The sequence below is a fragment of the Girardinichthys multiradiatus genome, chromosome 8 (assembly GCF_021462225.1).
Source record: "Girardinichthys multiradiatus isolate DD_20200921_A chromosome 8, DD_fGirMul_XY1, whole genome shotgun sequence".
NCBI classification, from domain to species: Eukaryota; Metazoa; Chordata; class Actinopteri; order Cyprinodontiformes; family Goodeidae; genus Girardinichthys; species Girardinichthys multiradiatus.
The window spans coordinates 12,643,402-12,664,228 of record NC_061801.1 but is presented as its reverse complement, the minus strand read 5'-3'; the positions used below and the strand labels follow the sequence as shown (position 1 = coordinate 12,664,228).

The 20,827-nt window shown below is 40.7% G+C and overlaps 1 protein-coding gene across 5 annotated transcripts; it reads left to right on the top strand.

Annotated features, from left to right (window-relative positions):
• The first annotated feature begins 3,437 nt into the window (after positions 1-3,437).
• On the top strand, positions 3,438-17,187 carry dab2 (DAB adaptor protein 2). Of its 5 annotated transcripts, none has more exons than XM_047372678.1 (15): positions 3,438-3,612; positions 6,017-6,287; positions 8,164-8,303; positions 8,429-8,527; positions 8,614-8,745; positions 8,822-8,905; positions 9,154-9,180; positions 9,251-9,298; positions 9,377-9,439; positions 12,707-13,309; positions 13,826-13,949; positions 14,049-14,642; positions 16,101-16,306; positions 16,391-16,477; positions 16,547-17,187. In XM_047372678.1, the coding sequence occupies exons 2-14, from the start codon at positions 6,149-6,151 to the stop codon at positions 16,457-16,459; spliced, it is 2,328 nt and encodes a 775-aa protein (XP_047228634.1). In that variant the 5' UTR covers positions 3,438-3,612; positions 6,017-6,148; the 3' UTR covers positions 16,460-16,477; positions 16,547-17,187. The 5 variants fall into 5 exon arrangements, with proteins under 5 accessions (XP_047228634.1, XP_047228630.1, XP_047228635.1 ...); XM_047372674.1 differs by having other exon boundaries at positions 3,439-3,612; positions 16,391-16,465; XM_047372677.1 differs by lacking the exon at positions 3,438-3,612 and adding an exon at positions 4,842-4,865 and having other exon boundaries at positions 16,391-16,465.
• Positions 17,188-20,827: the final 3,640 nt, after the last annotated feature.

The window sequence follows — 20,827 nt, the reverse complement described above, 5'->3', positions numbered from 1 at the left end:
AACCTGCACAAGGCTGGGATGGGCTACAGGAAAATAACCAAGCATCTTGGTGAGAAGGCAACAACTGTTGGTGCAATTCTAAGAAAATGGAAGAAGTTCAAGGTGATGCTCAATCTCCTTCGGTCTGGAGCTCCATGCAAGATCTCACCTCGTGGGGCATCAATGATCATGAGGAAGGTGAGGGATCAGCCTAGGACTACAGGGCAGGACCTGGTCAATGACCTGAGGAGAGCTGGGACCACATTCTCAATGAAGACCATTAGTAACACTCTACGCTGCCATGGACTAAAATCCTACAGCGCATGATCTTAGTCAACCTCCTTCCCACAGTAGGGGCATGATGGGTCGTGGCTGGGTCTTCCAGCATGACAATGACCTGAAGCACACAGCCAGGGCAACTAAGGAGTTGCTCCGTAAGAAGCATCTCAAGGTCCTGGAGTGGCCTAGCCAGTCTCCAGACCTGAACCCAATTGAAAATCTTTGGAGGGAGCTGAAAGTCCGTATTGCCCAACAACAGCCCCAAAATCTGAAGGACCTGGAGAAGATCTGTATGGAGGAGTGATCCAAAGTAGGAAAAAGAAACCATTTTCCAAAACAAACACAAAATAGTACCTCTGGCTCTTTTGTAAGCTTCTATTTTTTAAAGCCAGGGCTTCAGCAATGAAAATCGATATTATGCATCATTTGTTTGCGCTATCACATACAGAAGCTGACCAATGAGCCTTGCAGGATAAAATTTTGTCACAAATCTGATTTCTCAATTTCCTTCATAAAATGTCAATTAGATTGTTTGCTGTTCATGTCACTGAGTTCATCAGCTTTTCCTGATGAAAAACGTGAATGCTCTTTGGCAAGGTCTATAACCAGCCAGACACCAATTCTGTTTTCAACTGATGCAATGAAAATGAGATGTGTGAATCTTTAATTTTCCCAGTGCATTTACTAAAGAGACAATGACTGCCATTTTGGCCTGCTCCTTTACCTGTCATGAAATGCCATATTATCAATGACCGTGAAAATGTGTTGGTGTTCTTCAGCAGGTCATCTTTATATTTTACTGTGGGGTGATGCCAAACAGCTCCTTCAGCAGTTAATAGCTGAATCCCACTTTCATCCAATCATCCACAGTCCATGATGCCTTTTCAGAAATGTTTTTCTTTTCTGCCCAGGTGCTAATGAAGGTTCATGTTTGACTTTCCTCCATGCAGATGTCATTTCTGTCCAACAGTTTCTTACATTTTGTTCAGAAAGTTCTCATACTACTCTCTAATTTTGTGTTGTTTGCTGTTATTTCAATTTTTAACTTTGTTTTCTCTCTGTTTTTTCTCTTTCTAGAGGCTACATCTGGCCTGGCTCTGTGTTTAGCTTTGGCACCTTCTTGGAGGGGGACATTGGCCAAGCTGCTGCTGGCAATAACTTAATGCTCACCTTCTACAGATGATACACTTGGCCCTGTCTTTCAGTGTTTAACCCTGTCTCTCCTAGACATAGCTACTGGCTGAGCTACTGCCTTTCATACTCTAGACCTAAAAAATTTCTCAGACTTTATCTGCTTAGCTGTCTTTCTCTCCTAGATGAAGCTAGTAAAGGAGCTATAACATTAATGTTTCACTTTCCTTTCTTAAAGTACTACTGGATCAGTGCTTCTGTGTTCTTTTTTTGTGTCTGTGCTCTGTTCTCTCAAACCCCCAGTAGGTCATAGCAGATGGGTGATCACAATGAGCCTGGTTCTGCTGGAGGTTTCTTCCTGTTAAAAGGCAGTTTTCCTCTCCACTGTCACTGCAAACTGCTCAGTATGAGGGATTATTGCAAAGTCAATGCAAGCGACTGTCCACTGTCGCTACATGTTTATACAGGACGAGTGACTGCTACAAATCATTGACTCAATGGAATCTGCTGGGTTTCCTTAGATAGAAAACCTTTTAACCAATGGGAATAATAAACTGAATCCAACTGCACTGTTGGATAGTTAGGGTTAATTGGAATGTACCTGACTTCAAATTTGTATGATTCGATTAAATTGACTTAAAGTGCCTAGCGACTGCATGTGTTGTGAATTGCCACTATATAAATAAACCGAATTGAATTTAATTGAAAGTTTGACAGTTTGTGTCCATTTGTCCTGTTTATCTGTACATTTTCTATTCTCAAGACTTATTGCTGAGATTTCCATCCTTGTGCTTAAATTCCTTCATTAGTCTGTTTATGTTTACCTTTTACCTCCTTACCCATTTTATTTGTAGTTGTTCCAAATTTTAGACTCAGCAGACGGGGAACAACCAACATCTTTTGAAACACTATGCTGATTGTTACCTTGTTGAAAGAATTAATCCTTTCAGTTGTTTCGTCTACTGACAATACTTCTGTTGAAGCCATGTTTTCTGTCAATCAGCCAGGTACAAGAACTTAGTAAGGTTTGCAACCACTGGGTCAGCGCCATTTGTCAACTGTTGAGGCAACTGACGGTCGTCATGCTTCGCAAACCATAAAAACAGTGCATCAGTTGGGGAATACTTGCAGGTTCCGCATTTCCACCATAAACATACAAACATATCAACAGAGTTGTTTCCATGGCAAGGTAGGAATGCTGTCTCAAATAATGTCAGTAAATTGACAGATTATGACAAAATTCAGCAGGTGGTCTCTGTGCTTTCTATTTTATTATTGAGAATTTATGTTTTCAGCAGTAAAAGACATAAACTCAGATCACTTTGACAAGTCATCTCTGAACTTTCTCTTCTGACAAATGCTTTGGAAGAAACTCCTCCCACACATCTCGTCATCACTTAATCCCGGGTGATCTGGCAGCACACTGTTAAAGGTTTTTTCCACTCTGTTTATAACTGTAAATTTATTTACATATATAGACTTGTGCGGGTATTTGTTTTAGAAATACAGTAATGAATTGTGGTATTATACTTTTACTTAATGTGAAAAAAGTTTTCATCAGTTACATACTTCAACTTTGTCTTTTTTTTTTAATCAAATGACAGGAAAACCAGGGGTCATAAATACCGCCTTAATCTAGCTGCTGACTGTTAACAGGTAGCATAATAGAGTTATTTTTATGTTAAACCAAAGTTACAGAAGAGAGCAACGGAAATCAATAAAAAAAAAAAAACAGGGATGCCACCAAGAAAGGGGTAAGGTGGGTGAGGCACCCCTATAAATGTGATAGGCCCCCGGTCAGACAAACAGGTTTATATGTATCCATCCATTTCCTATAGCTAATCTCAAAAAGTGTAACTTTAAGCCTTAATCAATCCGTGCACTAAATTCAGTAGGCCCTGTTAGTTTTTTAAATGTAACAGCGAATAAAAAAAGAGCAGATTTTTAATCCCACATTATGAACGCATGTTTTCTGACTCACAATGTTTCTACCCTAACAGTGACCGCCCTTCTGCCTCTTTAAAGAAGCAGTGAGTCAGACAGCGAAGAGTTAAAGCTGGAGCTGGCTGAAGTCGCTCATGTGTGGTATTTAGCAGAAAAGGCCAGACTTCTCTGCTCGCTGTCCGAAGCTGGGTTTGAATTCCCTCATTTTTGCTGCAGAGCCGCCGAGGTGCGACGGCGACAACAAAGTAGCTCGTTTTGACACCTCGCGCGTTTAAACAGGTACGTCATTATGTCGTTTCACAACATTTTTCCATCAGATCCTCAGCGACACCACAGGTTGTCGGTTTAAAGTACTACAGTAAGGCTGCTAAAGTGTTTATGAGTTGGTCGTCTCGTAGTAGCGACTGTTATGGGTGTAAAAGAAGATTTTTTTTAACACATTATACACTTTCTTTTTGTAATTGAAATATAGAGAGACGTCACTTTAGTATGAATGTAAAACCGTATTTAATTGTTTTCGCCTGACTCATAATTTTTTTTTCTGCTCTATGAGATCACCTTTTCTTCCCAGATATATTCTATTTAAATGTGAGGAAAAAAAATAACTATTTTAACTGTAGAGAAGTGTATTTTTAACTATTCGCCACCTCCGAGCATTCTTCCTTGTTTAATTCTAAAAGCATTTTGGAAGTTACTGCCCTTTGTGTTCACAGTGGGCCCTGTGGTATTTCACCATCTCATTCATTTGCAGACTGACTCATTCCCTGATTTCCTCCAGATGTGCAGAAGTTTACGTTTCCTGACGGCCCTACATTGTGACATTTCTGCCCTCAGCACTGCCATAATTCTGCTGACACAAAGAGTTACTCATGTTCTCTGTGATAGAGTTGTAGTTGTGTTGTGACACCAGTGCATTCTGTAAAGAAACTTCCAGATTTTCCATTTTCATCCAAACAGGCAGCCTTTGGGGGATATTGGTTAAAATGTAACTCAGATCTATCCAGGAAGTGCTGACATTACACCCGTTTTATTAGGTTGTCCTTCAGTTAGAGGGACTTCTGATAGAGATGAAAAATCATGTGTCAAGTTTATGCAAGTGGAGCATTAACAAGCACTGAAGGTTGCCTGGACTGCAGTGATTAACAAGGCAAACTGTGGAGCAAACATAAAAGGGACTGCTGTATGGTGGGTTTTTTTAACACCAGCACTGGCAGATAACATCAAGGTTTATTGTTTTACACTTTTACAGTAGCTCTCAAAGAACTACACAATTAAAACCTAATTACCGGATTTTTAAAATTGTTTTTTTCATTTTGCAGGGTAGTTTTTAACAATCAAGATGTAGCAGGTAGATTACAACTTGAACCATTTCAATAGCTATACTAAAATAATGTACATTGTCCCAGCAAAATTGAGTAGGAGGGCCAGTGGGAGGGTCTGAAATCAGGCCTGGTCCCCCCTTGCATGATCAGGTGTTGCTCATTGTGAGATAATTATTGGCACCAAGCTGAAGCACATTTGATGACCAGCAGGTATACATTTTTTTTAAATCTCAGTCATTATCAGTCTCATTTCCTCTGCTTCCAACTTATCTGTTTTTGATAGTCTGGCATTCCTTCTTCAAGGTTTCAAAATAAGAGGACTGTAGGCAAATTATCATTCTATGGTCACCAATTTCCTCTTGTACTTGCTTAGCTGGGCATCACGAGATCTCTTGCTCCGCTAGCGGAAGATTAACCTTAGGTAACTGGTCAACCTTTGCCCATTTCCAACCTTTGGTCTGCCCAGCGGTAGTCACAGGCATTTTACATCAGTGCTTTAACCAGTGTTCCCTCTGGAGCTGATCCCAAAGGTATGTCTACAGCCAGACACAGCAGGTGTTGTGCTGGATGGTTTTCTTTGGCAGCAAAGGCCATGGTGGCTGTGTGGTTCTTTTTGTTGTATCTGAATGCTTGTAATTGTAAGCCTTGTACAGTGATGATTTGACTCGGATGTTTCAGTGAGTTTGCTACTGTAACAAATCTATATGGGTACTGCAGATTAAATATTGGTTATTAGCAGTTTTGCATGTTTGTGCTTATGTTTTCTGGGCCAATAGTTTTTGATTGAACGTGGGTATGTAAATGTGGGCATCTCTCTAGCAACATTAATGATGCTGGCAAATTCTTGGTCCCCTGGTTCAGTGAGTTTTTTTTTTTTTTTTTTTTTTTTTTTTTTTTTTTTAATGGACTGCCAAGTAGCATGATGAAGTTTCTTCTTAAATGGTAAAGTGAATACAGTCTTGGCAGAATTGTGTTAGAAGAGCAAAAAAATAAAAACTCAAAATAAGTTTAGAAATAGTTTTGTTTAGAATCCAAAAAAAGATTTTATAATTTTTAGGGTAGGGGTTAAAGTGTCTTGTGCGGTCTTGTGAGTGTTTTATTGGTCATAATGGCTTGTTTCTGTTGGGTGTTTATATCGTGGTAAACATTTTATTGTACATTGTTTAATAATTTACTGTGATGAGCAAAAAATCTTTTACACGAAGCTCTTTCTGCATGAACGTCTTTCAGCTACGGCCTTTTTTTTTTTTTTTTTTTTTTTTTTTAAATAGTCCAGCACTGTTTTTTGCCGACTTACCTGGAGTCTTTTGTTTTTATTTTTCCCCCTACCAGTGCTAATCAGTCTACTTTTTCTGCTCCAGACAAACAAAAAGAGAAGCATGTGTGGGTGTTGAGTCATATGCTTGGTTGACATCTCTGCACCAGAACACGGAGCTGCAGTCTGCTTTGCCTCAGCTTGTCAGTTGTCCAGTGGAGTTGAATCCCTTCAGGCAATGTCTACAGAGGTGGAAAACAGTGTACCAGCAACTGCTGACCCAAGTTCCCCATCCACAGCCTCGACTACCATCAGCCCTACCACCTCTCCTGTGACAACCACACCCAAGGCCCAGTTGAAAAAAGAGAAGAGGAAAGGTGGGTTATTGATGTAAAGGTAACATAATTGTGGTATAGCCTTGATTAAGGCTATCAATTTACCTGTTTTTAAAAGCTTATGGTGTGTTTTCAGCATACCAGAATGAAGGTGTGTGTCAGAAACATGACTGGAATAGCATTAGGGCTTCACTAGTCAAGTAACTAAAAGGTTTGCAAATAAATTTTTATTACTGGAATGGTAATGATTTTAATCCATGGGTTAAGAGGGTCTGTGTAACACCGCAGCCAATAACGCTAATGGGCTACAGTCCTGGCTGCTGTTGGTAGCGAGCTATAACAATGACTGAAGGCTGCTTGCTTGTTCTGAGAAATGTTGTTCTTTTTAAATGGCTATGTAGCAATTTAACTTTTTTATATATTTTGAGATCAGTGATTTCTTTTTTTTTTTTTGGAGAAACAGTGGCATATTTGAATTGTCAATTCATCTGTGTTGAGGGTTGGCCATTTGTTATGCAAAGTGATGTGACGTTCACGAACGATCCAATTCTTTTGAACAGCTCTTTACCTTGAACGATGGGAATTCATTCTCAATGCTCATTGTTTTTTACTAGCTTAGAATGTTCTGCACTTGCAACTTTTTCAGTTTAATTTTAATGTTCTTGGGCGAATTAAATGTGGGGATGTGGTATGAGCATTCAGAGCACATGCTCATTTAGTTTGTTTTTGTCACATGTCTTGGCAACAGACGGCTGTGTGGCACTGTGCGACCTGACCTGGATGCATGCAGCGGGAGAGAGAAGACTGTCACAATGTGCTCCTTGCTCAGAAATGAAACGATTAGTGTGTTGCTTTAATTGTTATATTTAATGTTGCTGTAGGTTATTAATGTTTCTTCCAAAGCAGCTCAAGTGCACTTTTCTTTCCTCTTTTGTGTTACATTTGACTTTTTCTTTGTTTCTATATTACAAACTGCATTAAAATGGTTTCAATGCAGACAATACTTGAAAAGGATCGCATGGGTATTTAATATTTTTGATATTTCATAAATGTATTTTGTAAATGTCAAGGTTTTTGTTTTGTTTTTTTGTTTTTTTTTTAAATGAAAATATTCTCAGTTGATTCCTATAACTCAATTTTGTTTTGAGCTTGCTCTACATGTCAGGTTTCCCAAAATTTAATATTTAACATTTTGGTGATGAATTCGCTTCTCCTTTTGAAATATGTAAATTTTTGAAAATGTACATGTCATTTAATCGACTCTTTGAAGTGAACAGATTATGAAGTTTCGGTTTCCTTCAAAGATCTGTAAGTCATACTAACAGAACATAACGGCACATGGTAATGTCTGCATTTGGAAATTGGATCTATTATTGGATCTTTGGATCCATATTATTTACTGCTGGAGTGCCAATTGTTATGCTCTTTAGCACCTGCTATTTTAAGTGTCCCTGCCTCCAAATGTGTGATGGCCATTTTGATTGTCTTTTACAGTTTTAATCCACCTGATTTATGGGTAAAACATGTAATCTAAAGCAGACTGTTTCCCATCTGCTTCTACAACCAATATAGACTTTATGTTTAACTCCAATGAATTTGTACCAACAGGAGGTTGCTCAGATATTCTGGGGTCGATATTCAGTCCATTGGGGGGGGGGATTGAATGAATAAATTTATTTCTGATTTAAATTTATTTAAATGAAAATGAGATGTGGTGTAATGTATTCAGCTAATATGCAATTCAATTGAGATTCAGCATTTTTGACCTATCTGAAACTGCTTTCCAAAATACATAATGTAACTGTTTAATCATGTGTTTTTTTTTGTTTTTTTTTCCATGTTTTATATACTTGAACTTGAGTTGTGTTTTTTTTTTTTTTTTTTTTTTTTAATAAAGGCAAAATTTTCCTTTTCTTAGTTCCAGAAAAAACAGATGAGTACCTCCTGAGCAGGTTTCAAGGAGATGGTGTGAGGTACAAAGCCAAGCTGATTGGCATTGATGATGTCTCCGAGGCCCGTGGCGATAAAATGTGCCAGGACTCTATGATGAAGCTTAAGGTACAGCATGACTGTTTGAACCAGATGCAATTTTAAACTGTTATTGTTGCTTTATACCAGTTTACTTGTGGTGGAGTTTATGAACAAATTTCCTGCAACATAGCAGCATTTATTTTTTCCTCAAGGGGATGGCGGTAGCTGCTCGGTCCCAAGGCAAGCACAAACAGAGAATCTGGGTCAACATCTCCATGTCTGGATTAAAGATCATTGATGAGAAATCAGGAGTGAGTCTCATTTACTCTTATGTGCAGGATTACTACTTTGATTTCAGATAAATTCCAGTATTTTTTTTTTTTTTTCACTGTCTTAGGTAATTGAACATGAGCATGTGGTGAATAAGATTTCCTTCATTGCCAGAGATGTAACAGACAACAGAGCGTTTGGATATGTATGTGGGGCTGAAGGACAGCATCAGTTCTTTGCCATAAAAACAGCACAGCAGGTAACAATTGAAGGCACATGAGCTAAGTTACAGAACAGGGCAACAATGAACCTTTGCTTTCTGTGGTAACACGCAGGCAGAACCCTTGGTCATCGATCTGAAAGATCTTTTCCAAGTCATCTTCAACATGAGGAAGAAAGAAGCGGAGTCATCACAGAAGGTAACCATTAGATTTAAGCTGTAATTTATTTTCACTCCCTTAAACTGTTAAGCAGTGACTGCATTTCTTTGTGGGAGAAATAATTTTGTCTTCATCCGGCAGGACACTGTACTGGTTGTAGCTCCTGAAAATCAACAGTGCCTCTCTGTGTTCTTTCAGGGAATGGCATCCTCCTGCCTGATATGACATGTGCGTCAGCAAAATTTAGGGAAAAAATCTAATCCTTAACATTGTAACTCTGTTTACAGGCTGAAAATGGCTCTGCGGTTGTTGAGGTAAGAACTCTAAAGCTGCTTTTTTAAAGAAAAGGGTTGGACTCCGCTTGACTTTTCCCTGCTTCATTAGAATGGAGGTGCCTTGCAGAGCACTGATGGCGAATCAAAGGCTGCCCAGGTAACTTTTTTTTTTTCTTTTTCTTTTAATGCCTTTTTTTTTTAAAAAGTTTCAAATTTAAGTTCTTTTCATTTCCAGCCAGTGGAACAGCTTGACCTTTTTGGAGACATTACAACTCCTCCAGACATCAGGGCTCCAAATGTAAGTTTGTAGTTGCAGTCATTTCTACCTGGGCAGCATATTGGAATTATCTTTGGTATGGCAGGCTAACATTATTCATTCTTTGTTTCACTGTGTACTACAGTTTTATCTAAAACAGACAAGACGCAATGATTGTTAGATTAAAATGGCTTTATTGAAGCTCAACATCTTTTAGGTTTCTCGGTGTGTAATAATTAACACCAAACTAAAAGCTGTTTCTGGAAATGATCAAAGGTTTTTATCCTTTTACCAATCTCATTGTTCATCTGTACTTTAAAGCTGCTACAAGTTGAGTTTGATTTTGACCCCTGCTGACTTTAATATTCTATTTTGAGAAACGGCAAACGACTGAAGTGTCAGCACTGTTATATTTATTCAAGGATGATGATCAGTTTCCATAACTTCTAAATTAAAACATTGGATTTTTGCCAAAACAAACTCTTATGTATCTTATTTCCTGTGGTAGACATAAAGTGATACTTAATTGTGAAGGAGGAAAATGATGCATGCGCTTTGAAAAATCCTTTACATGGTGTGGATTTGTCTTCAGCACCCTTCACTCTTCCTTCAGAAGATGCCTATTAGTTACAACCATGTTTGTGAAGGGCCCATTGCTTTGTTTGGGAATACCATTGAGCAAGTGATGCCATGAAGACAAGAGAACACGTAAATGTCAGGGATAAACTTGTGGAGAGGTTTCAGGCAGGGTAAAATTGACAGTATGCCAAACTTTGAACAACTCACAGCTCTGTTCAATCTGTCAGCTTCAAAACTACAAAGACATGACCTTCCACCTATAATGGCTGGACAAACGGCCCAGGAACATGGCAGCTCTAGAGGAGCTGCAGAGATTCCACAGCTGCGGAAGAACCAGTCACCAAGACAGCTGTTAGTCATGCACTCAACTAATCTGGTCTTAATGATGGAGTAGCAAGGACAAAGGCATAGTTGAGCAACAACTTTAAGAAAATTTGAATGGGGGCAAAAAACCATGCAAGGAAAACATGTCAAGCAAGGTGCTCTAGTGTAGGCTGTAAAACTGGTGCTCATGTTCACCTTCTAGCAAGACTACTATTAACATCCTCAGGATTAAACTAAACAAAGCATAGAATTGCCCAGTCAGAGTCCTGACCTAAAGCTAATCTCAAATTTGTGGTAAGACTGAAAATTGTCAATGAGATGTTCAGTCTACACTTGAGCGACGATACAAAGAATTAAACTAGTATTAAGATGTGTGAAGCTGGTAGAGATGTCCCAATAAGGCATGCATCTGATTGCTAAATACAAACGTACACCACACTGGTGATATTATCTTCCTTAAACTTTACATTACTTTTGTCCATCACATGAAAAGTTAGAGGGTCCTTGCCCAATTAAATGTCGATCCTCAGATCAATGTTCGTTCGTTCGTTCGTCGTCTTCCGCTTATCCAGGACCGGGTCGCGGGGGCAGCAGACTCAGCAGAGACGCCCAGACGTCCCTCTCTCCAGACACCTCCTCCAGCTCCTCCAGGGGAGCCCAAGGCGTTCCCAGGCCAGCCGAGAGACATAGTCCCTCCAGCGTGTCCTGGGCCGTCCCCTGGGCCTCCTCCCGGTGGGACGTGCCTGGAACACCTCCCGAGGAAGGCGTCCAGGAGGCATCCGGTATAGATGCCCGAGCCACCTCAACTGGCTCCTCTCAATGTGGAGGAGCAGCGGCTCTACTCCGAGCTCCTCCCGGATGGCCGAGCTCCTCACCCTATCTCTAAGGGAGTGCCCGGCCACCCTACGGAGGAAGCTCATTTCAGCCGCTTGTATCCGTGATCTCGTTCTTTCGGTCATGACCCAAAGTTCATGGCCATAGGTGAGGGTAGGAACGTAGACCGACCAGTAAATTGAGAGCTTTGCTTTTCGGCTCAGCTCTCTCTTCACCACAATGGACCGGCACAGCGCCCCCATTACTGTGGCAGCTGCACCGATCCGTCTGTCGATCTCCCGCTCCATTCTTCCCTCACTCGTGAACAAGACCCCGAGATACTTAAACTCCTCCACTTGAGGCAGGAACTCCCCTCCAACCTGAAGAGGACAAGTCACCCTTTTCCGGTCGAGTACCATGGCCTCGGACTTGGAGGAGCTGATCCTCATCCCAGCCGCTTCACACTCGGCTGCGAACCGCCACAGCGCATGCTGTAGGTCTTGGCTAGAGGGGGCCAGCAGGACCACGTCATCCGCAAAAAGAAGAGACGAAATCCACTGGTCCCCAAACCAGACCCCCTCCGGCCCTTGGCTGCGTCTAGAAATCCTGTCCATAAAAGTTATGAACAGGACCGGCGACAAAGGTCAGCCCTGCCGGAGTCCAACATGCATTGGGAACAGGTCCGACTTAGTGCCGGCAATGCGGACCAAACTCCTGCTCCGCTCGTACAGGGACCGGATGGCCCCTAATAAAGGGCCCCCGATTCCATACTCCTGGAGCACCCCCCACAGGGCATCACGAGGGACACAGTCGAATGCACAGTCGGAAGCAGTGCTTTGCCAACACTGTTTATAGTGGGGGCGGGAGACTGCTGACCTCGACTGAGGACATTATCGGGCGGTGGAAGGAGTACTTCGAGGATCTCCTCAATCCTGCCATCACGCATTCCGTGGTGGAAACAGAGGCTGGGGACTCGGGGTTGGATTCTTTCATCACCCAGGCTGAAGTCACCGAGGTGGTTAAAAAGCTCCGCGGTGGCAAGGCTTCGGGGGTGGATGAGATCCGCCCTGAGTACCTCAAGTGTCTGGATGTTGTAGGGCTGTCATGGTTGACACGCCTCTTCAACATTGCGTGGCGGTCGGGGACAGTGCCTCTGGATTGGCAGACTGGGGTGGTGGTCCCCCTTTATAAGAAGGGGGACCGGAGGGTGTGTTCCAACTACAGGGGGATCACACTCCTCAGCCTCCCTGGTAAGGCCTACGCCAGGGTATTGGAGAGGAGAGTCCGACCGATAGTTGAACCTCGGCTTCAGGAGGAACAGTGTGGTTTTCGTCCCAGCCGTGGAACACTGGACCAGCTCTATACCCTCTACAGGGTGCTCGAGGGTTCATGGGAGTTTGCCCAACCGGTTCACATGTGTTTTGTGGACCTGGAGAAGGCAGATCAATGTTTTTAGTTTTAAATGTTCCACTTGCAGCAGCTTTAAATAACTTCTCTCTCACTGTGATTGTTTCTCATTTTGTTAATATGCACTTGTCCTTCTCCAAAATTGATTCATGAATCTCTTTTCTCACTGTCCCTCATGTTAACCAGGAATCTAATGACATTCTGTTGTTGGACTTTTCTGCTGGAGTTGACGGCAATCAAAATTGCATAAAGGATATCTCTTTTCTAACCTCTCCTGCCCCCGACTATAAAACATCCACAAATTCTCAAATTACTTCCTCAACCTCTGGCTATTTTCCTGCTCCAGACAGTGATCCATTTGGAGATGACCCGCCTTCTAGTCCTCCCAATAGTTTTGTACCTGATACACTTGTGTCCCCTACCAATAACCTGAACATCACTTCTGGCAACACCATTAAGACAGACTTTTACAGTTTGAATAGAGACACTGAACACAGTCAGCAGATAAATGTATTATCCAGTAAATCAATTATACTTGCTCTCAATAATGGACAGTGGCCACTAGGGGGTAGTATAACACAGGGCACCGCCATAACAATGATGGATGGGAATGAATTTCAACAAGCACACTCAACCAAAAACCCGTTTTTCGACTCCAGTTTGAAAACGTCCCCTGTCTCTAACGACATAACGAGTCATCCAGAACCACCGGCAACTCATAATGACTCTGTTGTCATAAGGCCACCTCCACAGAGCTCTAAGTCTGGACGAGGTCGAAGGAGTGCAAAGGTGAAATCACACAGCAGGATGAGTTGGTGAAGTTGCATGAAAATGGGGTTCTTACTTCCCGATAGGTGCTAACATCTCCTTTTCTGGATCTTGGTGGGTTACTCACTGGTGTCTGTAAGGATAGGTTGGCAAATGTCTGGTCATGGGTGCCATGCAAGGCTTCAAAATGACTTCTGAATCTTTTAGGACTTCCCTTTTATGCTTGCACTGGTGATTAGATGCTGCTTCGATAGACTGCATTTTGACTGTGCTGCTGAATGACCACTTTTTCTCACCTTGGCTGTTAAACTATTCTTAATATTCGTGCTTCCATCGACTAAAGAGCACTGGTAAGTGTCACAAAGCATGCGTACTCATCAGTATTCAGCTATTTATTTATTTATATTTTGTTTTTGAGCATGCCAAGTTGTAATTGAGCAGTCCTGGGTAACTATTTTATATGCATGTAGTGTGGCACAAAATGCTTTAGTTTCTTTTTTTTTTTATTATTTAATCCTTTTTCTTCTGTGATTTTAGTCTGGTTCAAGTGACCTCTTTGGTACAGACCTGTTTGGTGCTCCTGTGTCTTCTGAGACATCTCCAGCTGACCTTTTCAACAATACACCCACAAATACTGTTCCTTCAACCATACCTGCTTTAGGTAATTAACTTTTTTTCAGTTTTTTATTTTTTATTTTTTTATTCACTTTCAAGCTTTGGTTAATTTGTTGTAAACTTTTACTGTTTAATGCGCGTTCAGGCAGTTTACATTTGGGTCCGCCAGCTACAAGTGTACCTGCTGTAGGCATGTGGGGCACCTCCCCTGCTGTACCCGCAATGTTCCCCATGCCAGGAATTGTCACTCCTGGCCTTATACCTAACTTTCCACAACCAACTGCCTTTGGCGTTCCCATGCAGCCCCCAGGCTGGGGCCCGCAGGTGGTGCCACAGTTTAGTGCCGCACCCCTCTCTCCACCTCACCTCCAGTGGAGTCAGCCTGCTACGTCCAATCCCTTCCAAGCGATGGGAGACCATGGTCCATCACGCCCCCCTCCAAGGCCACCAGTTAAGGAAACCCCGCCACGAGTGGAAAACAGTGCCTTCACAGCTTTGGATCCTCTTGGAGATAAGGAGAAGAAAACAGGAAAGGACATGTTCAAGAACTTCCAGATTGCCAAACTACCTGCTATCCCAGCAAGGAAAGGGGAGCTCATGCCAAGCTCTGCTCCACCCCCTGCTAACAAGGAGGCGGTGCCATTTGATGAGTACTTTTCCAATAAAGTGGGTCTGGCTCAGGATGCTGCAGACCATGATGACTTTGATATTAATCAGATGTCCTCACTTGATGGTAATGGTAAGTTGTTATATGACTCAAGTTATTTTTAAAGTAAAGGGTTAGTTTGGATTTTTTGAAGTAAGATGCAATAATGGTTCCTTTATCTGTTGAAGAGCATAGACTGTATGGGATTCTCATTACAATACATTGAAAATTCATTGGAAAATACCACGGTTGAGATATTTACACAAATTAAAAAAATCTATTTGTATAATTCTATTTCAAAAGTATTACCATTTGTTCCCTGATTTTATGAACAGTAGGAATATTTTATTTTATTTTTATTTGATTTGGTAGGTCAGGTTTTTTTTGTTTTTTTTTTGTGCAAAATATGTTTTGCTTCTCTGGTCTCTAGTATTGGCTTTACTTGTGTCTAGAGTTAGTCAGTCTGTCTCAGCAGATAGCGAAGCTGCGCTTGGCCATTTAACAGAAATACTGTTGGAAGCTTTCCAACTGTAACTTTTATATTTATTTAACCCAGATGTCGCTTGAAATATCTTTTGCAAATGAGACCTGGCCAAGAGGCACACTGAAACCGAACACTTTACAATGATGCAGTATAAAACTCCTTACATGAAACAGAACAATGCATTTAGAGCATTCAAGCAAATTGGTTTTACTCTTCAGTTAAAAAGGATCTTATTAAAATGGTGTGGCTATAATACAACTGACCGGAACACTGTTTTGGCGCTAGGAAATATTTCCAAATGGCCAAATTTCTGTCTCAAAAGTGATGGCGTAACTCACAGATGTGGTCTAGCAGAAGACCCATTGTGGCACTCATATACAGAGGCCTTAGTCCTTGACGCAGCCATACTGAGTTTGAGTCCTGTCCACGGAGACCTATGCTGCATTCCTTTCTACCCCAATTCCTGTCTGCCTACTATGGGGAAAAAAAATTAAGGCTACTAGTGCTGCCAAAAAAAAAAAATTGAGTGGGCAATGAGGAACGGTAACATAAGAAATGTGATGTTTTTAAATCTTCTAAAACATGGCATACCTTGACATCCTTATTGGCTCATGCCCAAACCATAGCCATAATAAGGCTAACTGCTTGTTAGATAGGTGGCTGTTTGGGAGCATTTCATGCCGGAGAAAATTTACCCCACTCTTGGCAGACTGAGTGGACCAACAAGTCATAGCTGCTAGCCTCAACCAATGTAACTTTGCATAAATGGACATTATTCAACTATGACACTGACAAAAATCTGTCTTGTTTAAGTAGATGTCTAGTGTCAACATATTGTATCCCATGGGTGTAAATATTCTGTTTTAAATTGATAAAATCAACTAAAACTAAGGGTACTTGTCTCAAGTCTTTCATTATTCTGAGAGCTTCTCACTGTGATATGACCCTCTACTACAGGTAATGGAGCTATTACTGGTAACGCCTTTTATAGAACCTTACTTCATGCAATCCAAGCCATCCCTTAGGCTGTGTAACACATGCTAAGGAACCCACATTTGTCTCTTTAGATGCTCCAAAGCAGACCCCTGTGCAATTTACTGCACCGACAGCTGCTCAAAGTTTTACTCCTGACCTTCTTGATGCTGCCTTCTCTTCGGCTCCAGTCCCAAACAGTTCAGCACCAACGCTGGGACAGGACCTCAGTCATGACATGTTTGATCAAGCTTTTGGTGCCCCAGATCCAAATCCTTTTGGAGCACCCCCTGTAGCAATGGTAAGTAAACTTCATTAATGCGGTTAGATGTCTATTTTGGCTCTTTAAGCACCTTTGGTCACAATGTTCGCATTTCTTTTGCAGAACACTGTTGCTCAAACTTCTGGTTCCAGAGATGCCTTTGGAGATGCTTTTGGGAATCCTTTTGCTTGACCACAGGTTTGCCCACAAGTAAGCAGCTTTGCCTGTTCTTTACCTCACAATAATAGAACCCTAATTCTTTTTCCCCATCCTTTCCAGTGAAAAGGATTAAAGGGCAAACTGAGATCTTCATCTCACACCTACCTTCAGGACAAGCTGCCCTGTGCAAGATGATCCAAATGAACTTTTCTTACTCTTGTCCCTGAACCACCAGGTTTTGTTTTTTATCACACCCACCTTTGACAGTTCTGATAGTTCTTGTACCTGTCGACTGATCCATTCAGTAAATGTTTTGATATGATCTTCTGATGAAAGAATTGTGCTGTGTAAAAGAACGTTTCGATGTTCACTGCTAATGCTATCTTTGCTAAAGAAATAAATCAGTAATGATGCAGTAAGGCTTTTGATCCGTTGCCTCCTTCACACTGATTCAGTGAATCAACAAGTGGCTTTAGTGGTTGCTTTTTCTATCCCACAGCAGATGAAATGAACTGACCAGTTTCTTTGAAAATCTTATGGACACTGTCATTTTTCTTGTTTTGCACATGCTCATAAACCTTCAAAACTATCCTGTTTGAAAATGTATTGTCTCTAGTTTCACCCAAAATTGCAACATCTAAATGCAAATTTATTAATTCTGAGTACTGAAGGCATGTTCACAGCTCACTTCTGTAATTCAGTGATTGTGGGAAATTTTCCAAATTCAAAAAACAAGTTTAAAATAAAATGGCTTTAACTCAGACTGTCGTGGCATTTTAAAGCTCTTATGTAAAGTAACCAGCTGATGACTTCCTGCATAGTTTAACCTGTACTTTTTATTTTTATTTTAATTACAGTACAACTAATTTTCAACTACAATTCTGGAAAATGTGGCCCATATAATACAAGATTCTTAAAGCACTATTAAGCTGTTATTTTGCCTTTATGATCCAAATCCCACAAGCTAAATTTTGTGATGTGGACTTTTCACAAAAACATGACCTACTAGCCAGTTTAACAAAGTTTTACAAACTTGTTTGGCAGGGTGTTATTTTACCTAGTGTGCATTTTATTTTAGTCAAATGCTTTTGAATTTGCAGGAAAATTGCACAGCTAATATCTCTATGTTTCAGCTTTTAAATAACTGTTCAGTTCAGCCAGTTGGACATCATTCAAGGCATAGCTAATGTGATGGTTGACCACACTTGATATGAATTTTTAGTTGCACAAAACCACCAACTCGTCTCGAGTTATACCATGCCCTGGTCGAAAAAATAGCTTGACTCAAACTGCTGCTGGAAATGGGTTTAGCCAAAAGTCTGCATTGAGGTGTGATGTCTCTGGTATGTATGCAGAGACAGGATTTCTATATGCATGTGTTTAGTGAAATGGTAAAGCGTTATTTGTAGGTTCGAATGTGATGGTCCTTCTGTCATGCCTTTTATGCTGATGGTTATCTAAAGTGCTGACAGTTCCAAAAACATGACTTCTACAGGGAACCAAGCCAAAAACACAGCCTTTCAGTCAGTTTGCATTTATGCACCACTTTGTGGGTCTAGAATTATACAATTCCAAAGTAATCCAGTGAAGTTGCTTGTCTTAAAGGGTTATGGGTATTTTTGCTTTTCATTCCACTGTTGCACAAACCCTTTTGGCTAGTTTTGTATGCCTTTTTCAAAAGTCTGTCGAATTCAATCCATCAAAGCTAATCATACAATATCCACACTAAAATGAAACTGTTTTTCTGAGATGTAAATTGTAACGGACTGCAGCAGGTGAGCAAAAATCAATACGAGACTCCATGTGATCAAGAGTTTAAAGACTAGAGGATCTCATTTTATTATGCAATAACTGTATTGGCTGTAACGTCACTGAAATCCAGATAAATATTTTTGAACTTCTGTATAATTAACGCATATCTTTTGCTCAATTAACCATTTGAGACAATGAGTTTCTCAAAATCTGTCTTTTTGCGTTCTAGAGCTTAAGAGCTCTTTATTGACTTACTTGCAAGTTGTTGCATCACTCTGCAGTTGACCATCTACATATCTTTAGTTGTCAGAGGGAAGATTTTTTTTTTTTTTTTAAATAACTTTAGATGGGTTTTTTTGCATTGCCAAATGTGACACATTAACTGAAAACGGCCACATTGTGCTTATGTTGAAGCTGCAGTAAAAGAAGCAGTGGTAGTTCCTCTTTGAGCAAACGGAAGGCTGTTTGAATTTCAGTATGTTTGCCTGGCTTTTGGTGTATAAAACAATTTTAAAAACTTATGCAACACTCACAGCTGTTCAAGCATCTGCCAATTTAGTTAAGTTCTACAAAAGCCTGAACAGCAATTCTTACAGCTGCAAAATGATGCCAACAGTAGATTTTTTTTTTTTTTTTTTTCAAAAGCTTCAGTCTGAGGCAAACTTAAAGAAAAAAGGTTCATTTTAGTCAAATGTAATGGCAAACATGCAGCTTATGTATACATTGCGAAGCAAAGTGCAAATTTTATACCTAGTTTTAAACTCCTTTTTAGTTCTAACTGGAAAGATTACTCATGAAGGATGGTACAATTTATCAGAAACAAATTTGTGCAGATTAATTCCAAAAAGTGCAAAAGGTTATTTAAAAGTTATGTATAACAAAGAATGTACAGGTCCTTCTCAAAATATTAGCATATTGTGATAAAGTTCATTATTTTCCATAATGTCATGATGAAAATTTTACATCATATATTTTAGATTTATTACACACTAACTGAAATATTTCAGGTCTTTTATTGTCTTAATATGGATGATTGTGGCATACAGCTCATGAAAACCCAAAATTCCTATCTCACAAAATTAGCATATCATTAAAAGGGTCTCTAAACGAGCTATGAACCTAATCATCTGAATCAACGAGTTAACTCTAAACACCTGCAAAAGATTCCTGAGGCCTTTAAAACTCCCAGCCTGGTTCATCACTCAAAACCCCAATCATGGGTAAGACTGCCGACCTGACTGCTGTCCAGAAGGCCACTATTGACACCCTCAAGCAAGAGGGTAAGACACAGAAAGACATTTCTGAATGAATAGGCTGTTCCCAGAGTGCTGTATCAAGGCACCTCAGTGGGAATTCTGTGGGAAGGAAAAAGTGTGGCAGAAAACGCTGCACAACGAGAAGAGGTGACCAGACCCTGAGGAAGATTGTGGAGAAGGGCCGATTCCAGACCTTGGGGGACCTGCGGAAGCAGTGGACTGAGTCTGGAGTAGAAACATCCAGAGCCACCGTGCACAGGCGTGTACAGGAATTGGGCTACAGAGAAGCAGCACTGGACTGTTGCTCAGTGGTCCAAAGTACTTTTTTCAGATGAAAGCAAATTCTGCATGTCATTTGGAAATCAAGGTGCCAGAGTCTGGAGGAAGACTGGGGAGAAGGAAATGCCAAAATGCCAGAAGTCCAGTGTCAAGTACCCACAGTCAGTGATGGTCTGGGGTGCCGTGTCAGCTGCTGGTGTTGGTCCACTGTGTTTTATCAAGGGCAGGGTCAATGCAGCTAGCTATCAGGAGATTTTGGAGCACTTCATGCTTCCATCTGCTGAAAAGCTTTATGGAGATGAAGATTTCATTTTTCAGCAGGACCTGGCACCTGCTCACAGTGCCAAAACCACTGGTAAATGGTTTACTGACCATGGTATCACTGTGCTCAATTGGCCTGCCAACTCTCCTGACCTGAACCCCATAGAGAATCTGTGGGATATTGTGAAGAGAACGTTGAGAGACTCAAGACCCAACACTCTGGATGAGCTAAAGGCCGCTATCGAAGCATCCTGGGCCTCCATAAGACCTCAGCAGTGCCACAGGCTGATTGCCTCCATGCCACGCCGCATTAAGCAGTCATTTCTGTCAAAGGATTCCCGACCAAGTATTGAGTGCATAACTGTACATGATTATTTGAAGGTTGATGTTTTTTGTATTAAAAACACTTTTCTTTTATTGGTCGGATGAAATATACTAATTTTGTGAGATAGGAATTTTGGGTTTTCATGAGCTGTATGCCAAAATCATCCGTATTAAGACAATAAAAGACCTGAAATATTTCAGTTAGTGTGCAATGAATCTAAAATATATGAATGTTAAATTTTCATTATGGCATTATGGAAAATAATGAACTTTATCACAATATGCTAATATTTTGAGAAGGACCTGTATGTCTGTGCTCTGTTCTACAAAGGTTCCTACTAATTATGCAACTTGGCATGTTGTCGGATAATGTCAACCATACTGAGCATATGAGAACTGGTATGTTTTAGAGCCAAAGATCCTGAAAGCTTTTCCAAATCTTGATAACGAAGTTGACTTTTCCATTTTATTTTTTACTGCAGGTAATTTTTAAAATGCACATCTGACACAAAAAGAGCCTTTAAATGCA